The sequence below is a fragment of the Acyrthosiphon pisum genome, chromosome A1, assembly GCF_005508785.2.
Source record: "Acyrthosiphon pisum isolate AL4f chromosome A1, pea_aphid_22Mar2018_4r6ur, whole genome shotgun sequence".
Classification (NCBI taxonomy): Eukaryota; Metazoa; Arthropoda; class Insecta; order Hemiptera; family Aphididae; genus Acyrthosiphon; species Acyrthosiphon pisum.
The window spans coordinates 64,659,887-64,669,203 of NC_042494.1; the positions used below are offsets into that span (position 1 = coordinate 64,659,887).

Sequence of the window (9,317 nt, forward strand, 5' to 3'; positions counted from 1 at the left end):
TACCTTTATTTTTTTTTCATAAAAGAACCAGAACCGAACCGGAATCGTTATTTTATTTTTGGAGAACGGGTACCGGAACCCGATACCGATAAATTCAAAAGGTTCCAGTCTCTGCCGTGAACCGAGGTTTAAACTATGATTATAAAACGGGCCGTAAGTGGCTAAGGGCCAGTATTACAATCATCGGTATGCTTCGATTACGCTTAATCGACTGATAACAGATTTTATTACCGGCCGAATTCGGCCGGTTAAGAGTTGGTTAAATTTAACGGGAGATGGTAATACTGGCCCTAAGTCGGTTATAATAAACAAAGTATATAATAATTACTATTTAATTTATAGTTATTATTCAATATTAGATAGGAAAATTGATAAAATATTTACTTCTGTCATACTATTTATTAGGTAAGACTTAATATTAAGTACTTGAGTTCAGGTGTATAGCAGTTGATACAGGCAAAGTACAAAATATTTTAAAGAGTTCATAAATATTTGGATAAAACTCTTTATCAAAAACATCTAAAGTATGTAACCCAGAGGTGAATAAAATGTTTTCAATCTCTAAAAATAAACCCGTTCCCTTTGGTAAATCTACAGTCTTCATGGTAATTTTGTTTATTTACCGACTATTTATCGGGTTTATTATAAATACTCACCATGCATGAAAAATAATTCGCGGAAAATTCAAAAGTAGGTATAGTTACCATACCACCATAAACAGGGCCGCATTTAGGGGGGAGCCCTGGGTACAACTGCCCCAGGCGCCAGTATTTTAGGGGCGCCAAAATGTTGTGGCCAGAAATATGCTTACTTGTGAATTATTAAAATTGTATAATTTTAATTATTTTAATAACAGTATTATATATATGGTATTATGCTGTTTGACATTTTTTAAAATTAATATTACATATACAACAAAAGTGGTGCGCTTAAATGTTGATTTCTAACAGCTGATCAACTATGTGAAAATAACTGCTAGCGCTCCAATACATAATATTGTATATCTATATTGATATATTTTGTAGTACCAAGAGAAATCACTATAATGCAAAAGCGCTAACTGTTATTCTTGCTATGACAAGATCGTTAATTTTAAGCGCACCAAAATCATAGATAATATAAGAATTCTTATATTATCTATGACCAAAATATAAGTTTCGTTGAGTAACCTGTATGGCTGTATATCTTAAATCATGGTCCAGTCCGTGGTTGACACTTATCAGTTATCACGTTTGTAGAGTGTAGACATTGTTCAATGGTGTAGACAGAAGTGAGAACTGAGAAGTTGTCCCATACAATTCTAAAATTATCTGAATTCATAAATAATAAATATTGTAAAATAAACCATACGTGATACCAGTAAGCATACAGTAAGTTACAATATATTTTCACTTGTATGGTTTTATGCATCAACGTTAAAGTTTTAAATCTATTTTAATTCACCGGTACACGTATACAATTATAGTTTATAGATGGCATTGCTGATAAAATGCGCTATTAATTACTGTCACTCGACAACTCGAGCTAAATATTTGATCGTTCCACAGTTAACTGCTGCGTTTACTGCTCGTTCGTCTTGCTCAACGAAATCGTCCGTCGCAGCCATGCTTGAACACGAAGTCGTTCCCGACGTGATTGCCGTTGCGCCCAGCGACAAAATTCAAGTAAAATATTTATTCATTTTTATCGTCGTAACCTTACGAATATTAGGGTATCACCACACTATATAGCAGTTGTTTGTTTGCTCTCTATGGTTCACTCACAACATTGCTAATTTGAGTTCAGCCATAGACATAATAGAATTTTATAATATATTTCTATGTCTACAGGCTCTGCAGTTACCAATCTAGTGTTGATAGATTAAGGGCCGATTTCACCAACACAGTTAATCACGGTTAACGCTTAATCGGCTGATAACAGATATTTAACCGGCCAAATTTGGCCGATTAAGCTTTAACCGTGATTAACTGTGTTGGTGAAATCGGCCCTTAATATTAGGTCCATTCTTACAATGTCTGGGTCAGTGTCGGTTAATGCTAAACGGCTGATAACAGATTTTATTACCGGCAGAATTCCGCCGGTTAAGTGTCCATTAACTTTAATTGGTGATGGTAAGAACGACCCTCAGTGTCCTACTATCAAACGTGTTATAATTACTATATATATCTGGGTTGTACATAGTTTTTTTTTATGATATTTCAATTTTCAAAAGTCCTAGTTAGTATATTAAATATTACAAAAATTAAAATATTAATTTATCTCATAAAAATATGAAATTTCAACATAAAAAATCTAACGTACAAACACAGATAACTGATAATGTTCCTAACTGTAAGTTAGATAATAGGTCAACTCACTCTAATGTAAAATATGATTGGTTCTGCTGAACACAAATTATATTTGGTACCTGTGTTGCGCGTGGGTCAGAAAAAACTTATAGTGCACTGACCTTTAATGGGTTTTTGAGTGTTCTTCAAAGTTAATAGCTTAACAAGGGTTTTTATAATATTAAGAGATTGGTTTACAGTGGAATCTGTTTTACACTAACAATACCTCCATCAGTTTTTGGTTGATTTATTTTATTTTCTCACAATCAAATAAATGAATATTTTTTTAACAAAAAAATTAATTGTCTATCTACCTATCTAATTTAAAGTTATGCCTTTTGGATTTGCCTTTTTAATTTTGGAAATAGGTATTTTCTTGAGAAACATGAAGTGTTGGAAAAATTTTAATAACTGATCACATAATTTAAAATCTGCCTGTTTTATGATATATCTATAATAATTAATAGCAAATCATATATTAATCTATATTATGTGTGATACTCATACTAAATATGTGATGTTGAAAATTGTCATTAACTTGTTAATTGGCTTAATAATTAATTTTAATAATGCTATGGTTAAATGATAGTAAATAGATTATAATATATTATAATATATTACGAGAAAGGAATGTATAATGTCATATTAGCATGCATCAAAGGTTATGATTCATTTTGGATATTTAGTGTCAATATATTAATTATTCTGTATAATAGACTTGTGATTAATATAATAAGTAATAACACAATGGGAAAACTCAAAGTACGAATTTGTAAATAATTGAGAAATATGAGATTTATGCTTGGGAAGGTACGACATCCGTTTGACCGGATTCTAAGAATTAATAGTATATGCAATTATAAATAATTATTATAGAAATTATGCTTATCACAGATATTGTGAGAAGACAACTCTACTAATTTTATTTCAAATGATCACCGGGAAGGACATCCCGCTTATATATAAATATAAGCCTATAGTAGACCCAAATTATCCCATAATCAGATGTGATTTTTCAGAGCAGTTTCATATCACCCTGTCCTATGAATTAAATTAAATATTTTGGACTTAGAATGATTTTAATAGAAACATACTGAAATACTTTGAACACTCGAGTAAACACTGAAAAGGATGGTACACCTGCATGCGTTGCCTCTGCTTTACAAACGCATGATATAGAAAATTGTATATTCTGAATAATTGATTTATCTCTATTGTATTTAATATTAGAGTGAATTGACCCATTATAAATTTTAGAAGTATGAATATTATCTAGTGGATCTCATAGTTTTTTGTTTTATATTTTAATTTCAATATTTTATGAAAATTTTAAAATGTACAAACAATTTAATTTGCTATATTTTGAAAGAAGGAGACAATACATTTTCCCAACTTGACACAAAATTCTTTCTATACATGAATACATGATTATTAATATGTGGGGCCCATTATGGTATGTGATTTAAGTATACATAATAAAATGAGATAAATAAAGTGAACCATGTATTGTGTCTTAATTAATAACGCCAAAAATACAATGTAATTCATAAATAACCTATCTCACTTAACATTATATTAATATATATATTTTAATATCATAGGTGTCATACCCAAGTGGAGTTATTGTTGATATGGGTAACGAGCTCACACCTACTCAAGTAAAAGATGAACCATCAGTAACTTGGCCTGCTGATCCTAATGCTTTGTATACTCTTTGTATGACAGGTAATGCATAAATGATATCTACATTGTCCACTAATTATATCATATAAACATAAACACAGTTTATTGGGAGGTTGTTCAGAGGTTGTAAAAATGAAGTATATTACATATACATATACAGTATATTATTAGTTTATATTTGTATATAAATGTACACAGTATGTAAGGTATAAATGTACACGTATGATATAATAAATGTACACTGTAGAGTATAAAATATTAAAATATGTTCAAATAGATAATTATTGTCTTAGATCCTGATGCCCCAAGTCGTAAGGAGCACACATACAGAGAATGGCATCATTGGCTAGTTGGAAATATTCCTGGTAATGATATTGCTAAGGGTGAAACACTTTCTGAATATGTAGGCTCTGGACCACCACCTGAGACAGGTAAAATAAAAATATATATTTAAATTATTATATAATATAATGATTATATTATTTTGGTTTTAGGACTTCACCGATATGTATTCTTAGCTTACAAACAACCGTCAAAGTTGAATTTTGATGAACCTCGTTTAACTAACAGGTAGTGTATATTATAATTATTACTAAAACAGCTATACGCTGATACCTATATATAATCTTGTTAACTCTTAAATATTTAAAAAAAAATAGATCAGCAGAAAAGCGTGAAAAATTTTCTATTGCTAAATTTGCGCTTAAATACAATTTGGGAAATCCAGTTGCCGGAAACTTCTATCAAGCTCAATATGATGATTATGTGCCATTGCTATACAAGCAGCTTGGTGCTTAAGTCATTATATAAATATATATTACACTCAGTGCTCACTGCTCACATGCATAATCAAATATTACTAAATGTTGAAATTGAAAACAATAATAATCGTATGTAATAAAATGTATCTCTATGATTAGAATCAATTTTGGATGTGGTTATAAATGTTAAAATAAAATAGATATTTTTCATTGACAATTTTTTTGTAATCACATACTTATGTTAAGTTAATTCTATAATCTCCTGAGTTTCTAACCCAACTTTCCTTATAATATATATATATATATATCTTGGTAACACACAGCTATCAATAGCCTTGTCTGAATACTATTATAATATTTAAGTACCATTCTATATCTACTTTATTGGCAGTTGTCATAACCGCACATTTACTGTTCAATACCGCACACATTTATTCTATTGTTAGAAAAGGAAATTTGAAAGGTCAATAGTTCAAAACCGCATACATTTGATTGACAGTTAAAAATTAAACATATTTTATAGTTATTAAAAATAATTCAATATATTATAATTAAATTTAAATAGGATCAAAGACAACCAACTATAACTTTTTGCATTTTTAAGGGCATTTTTTGAGATTTTTTAGGGCATCAAAATCCCAGCCTTACTTATAAGGAAACTTGTATTACATTTTAAAATCAATACAAATTTTTAGAAATTTCCAACTCAAAATAATTTATACATTTTCGCGATTTTTACGCCTTTTGTCAAAATTTGAACTTAAAATGCTTATAAAAAAAACTTGTGACATTGGATTTTTAATATTTTTAAAATATCATTGTAACAGTATATTAATAGCCTTGTATTAAATTGTCAAGCTTTTTTACCCAACAAATAAAATTGTATTGATATTCAATTTGGTTTCAGTAATTATCTGTTGTTGTTTTAACACATCTATCTAAAAAAATAAAATAAACAAAAGTAAATTAATAATAATTTAAAATATATTTATTATTTTGAATTCATGTTCTTACCAAATGAAATATTGTAGGATGCGGAACATAAAATGCATGCCTAAGTAAACTATGGTAACTTTCTGCGCTGTTCGTTGCAAAGTTTTATTTAAATGAGTTTTTTTGATCTTGATTAAATATGATTAACTGGCGTGCGGTACTAAACAATAAGATTATCTTAGATAAATGTATATGTTATTTATATAAATTGATGTGTGCGGTATTGAACGGTTTGATCTGGGGAAAATATGCGGGGTTAAGGTTATAAAAGTGTGCGGGTTTGAATGACGAGCTTTTTTTTAAATTGTGCGGTTATGAACAACGCCCTACTTTATGTATATTGTAAAATATACTTCCATCATTTTAATCTATTATTGTTTGTATTAATGGTATTTATCTTATTTTTATTAATTTTTTACTTATAATATTAAATAATAGTCAAAAATTGTAAATTATTATATTAAAAAAAATTGTTTATATTACAAAAATAGCAGTTTACAATATTTATGGCTTTTGCCATGAATATCAATGATTATTCTCTAAAAACAGGAATGGCCTACCATAATAAACTTGTGATCGACCGAGTTTTTCTAGTGTCACCTAGTGTGGTTGGTTAAATTTCTCTAATAACTAAGTACAAGACTATTCATTTAAATGAACTTGAAATATTAATATTATGAGTATGTTTTACATTTTGAATACATTCAATGTATACATATATTGCGTTATTCTGCACCCTATAGTCACATAGGAATTAATAATTCTGTGTTTTATTCCAATATATTTTGAAATGTATTATAATTACACACCGTATTAGATAAATACAATTTTTGGCCTGGCTAGTGCCACAATACACTATTATACGTCTTCCTCTCTCATCATCATCACAATATTATAATATCTACATCATAAACATAATGTAGATGTAACTGTTTATCTAATACAGTACAAGTAGTTAAATTGTCTACCAGAAATCGCCCTCAAAGTTAATAATCAAAGCATTTTTACTGCTCCAAACTGTCACGACGGACAGAAAAAAAACATCAATACATCAAAATACTATCTAATACCTTGACACGGTACGCAACGGCAACTAGTACAAAGTACAGGTACCGAAGCAGGGTTGCAAAAAAAACGTTTTAAACGATTAAAACGTTTAAAACGATGTTTTTTTTGTTTAAAACGTTTTTTTTAAATGTTTTTTATTAATGTGTTTAAAACGTTTTAAACGATGTTTTTTTGTTTAAAACGTTTTTATTTTTTTTTTAACATTGTTTTAAACGCCATTTTTTAACTATAAGTCTATAAACAACTTTTTTCAACAATCGTTTTTTTAGTGCAGGGCAGTAACAACTAACAATAAATTATAGTTACCTACATAGTAGTCAAGGATGAATCGCATTCTTAAAAATAAAACCATCTAAAACCCTATTTTTTTAAATCGTTGCAAGAAAATGCCACGGTCTTTAATGCTAAATTACATGTACATAATCATAAGTTCATTACAATAACAATTTCAATACTATATAGGCTGTATCTGAGGTGTATTTTTCAAAGTATTCAAAATAAAAGTGATTTTATTATTATTACAATTTATTTATTTAAGTGTTTAAAAATTGTGACCAGTTTTGAGGCTTTTCCGACTCCGAGTCTATTTCGAGCTTTAGAATGTATATATCCAAAGGTGGAGAATAACACTGTTATCGTGTGCACGCCTCACGTATTGTCGTATTGACGACTGGCGTATTGGTATTGCTGTTGCTAGGTATAAGTGTATAAGTATAACGCAGCTGGTTCATATGATATGAATCATATCTATTAATATTTATTATAACTGTGTAAGATACTTAGATACCTATTAACATAGAACAATATTAAGGTATCTGTCGAAAATCAAGTTATAAGTTACATAAAATAAATTGTTATTTTTTTTTTGTTTTAAACGTTTTAAACGTTTATGTATAAAACGTTTAAAACAAATCCACTAGTTTAAAACGTTTTAAACACATGTTTAAAACATTTTGTTTAAAACACTTTGCAACCCTGTACCGAAGCGACCGGTCTGCGCTTCTGTCAACCGCCACCACTGGCTACGACACCGCGACACCGCCAACTCTCCCACCATACCAAACGGGCACAAGGCGGGATGGGAAGGCAAGTCGCGCGGAACGAGTACCGGCCGTGGGTGACTCGCTCTCTCGTACGTCAAGTGTCAACCGTCCTACCGACAGTCGACACCACCGTCCTGGGATGCCGACTCGTACGTCAACAATTGAAACCGAAACCAACCGAAAAATGTTTCAACCCAGCACCCTAGTACACTGGCATTTTTATATTATAATTTTTATTTTATCACAAATAAACGTCCGCCCGCGGACCTAAACCGACAATCCCGTGTTTTTGTCACCATCGCGAGTGTCACCCGGATCCACCTCCACACACTCACAGCGACCGGCCCACCGCGGACGACATCACCAGCCATCTCAACGCCGTGGCCGCGTCAACCTACTCTGCTAATATATATCTATTTTTTTCTGTAAAAATATAAAAATCATAATAGGGCTGTACAAAATGATGGGAATAATTATTTTAATTTGCAAAATGTATATTTTTTTGAGCAGTTCTAAATAAATTATAATACATAATACAATAATACCTAAATAATGTAATGTATTAGGATATTTTATTACATATATCTGCCATGCACTGTGCAAATACCTATTGTCTACTATAAAATTGTATACCTAGCTAAATAGAAAACGTGTATGAAATATTAGGTTGTTTTTGCATTAATTATAATAATGTTTTATGATGTGTACCCGGTGGCGTGATGAACATTTATAAACCTTGATACCCAGCATTTATTTCAGTACCTACCCCCTTAATCTTTATCCCCTTAATATAATATATAGTACATTAGGCTATCTCCCAATATGCGGTCTACCAAAATGGACGTGGTCTACCGTAATAATATTAAAGTAATAAAGTACAATATAAGTATAATTTAAAGTATAAAAAAAATTTAATTTATTTAGGATCCACAAAATTATCTACCATAATATAATATTAAAAGTATAATAAAGTATAATTTAAAGTATAAAAAAAAATTGTATTTATTATTTATTAAGGATCCACAAAATTATCTACCGTAATAATATAAAAGTATAATAAAGTATAATTTAAAGTAACAAAATTATCCACAAAGCATAATTTCATATCTCTAAGGAAAGCATCAAAAATTTTATCTGTTTTATTTAATCCTCGCCACTAATACTCGGCTAAGTACCTATCTAAGAGGTCTTCATTAGTACCACACATTTTTTTAACGATTTTGAGTCTAAGAGGCCTCCAAAGACTTTCAATTCTTTGTGTATTGGCACCAGATTCCGGGTCCACAAAATTATTTGAATGATTAACTGTTTCATGTACATAGAAACCCTTTTCAGATATACCTTTATATCCAAGCCACGAATCAGAATGAACTGTTGTACCAGGTAATACCTTAAAATTAAACCCAAATTGTTAGATAGACAGTTATGTAAACAGTACACAT

The 9,317-nt window shown here is 29.9% G+C and overlaps 1 protein-coding gene across 3 annotated transcripts; it reads left to right on the plus strand.

The window, feature by feature from the left end:
* Window positions 1-1,155: 1,155 nt before the first annotated feature.
* Window positions 1,156-4,988, plus strand: LOC100161675 (phosphatidylethanolamine-binding protein-like). 3 transcript variants are annotated; one of them, XM_008188724.2, is made up of 6 exons: window positions 1,156-1,370; window positions 1,466-1,664; window positions 3,929-4,052; window positions 4,304-4,441; window positions 4,505-4,580; window positions 4,670-4,988. In XM_008188724.2, the coding sequence occupies exons 2-6, from the start codon at window positions 1,473-1,475 to the stop codon at window positions 4,806-4,808; spliced, it is 669 nt and encodes a 222-aa protein (XP_008186946.1). In that variant the 5' UTR covers window positions 1,156-1,370; window positions 1,466-1,472; the 3' UTR covers window positions 4,809-4,988. The 3 variants fall into 3 exon arrangements, with proteins under 3 accessions (XP_008186946.1, XP_016663091.1, NP_001155500.1); NM_001162028.2 differs by having other exon boundaries at window positions 1,255-1,370; window positions 1,548-1,664; XM_016807602.2 differs by having other exon boundaries at window positions 1,196-1,664.
* The last annotated feature ends 4,329 nt before the right edge of the window (window positions 4,989-9,317 follow it).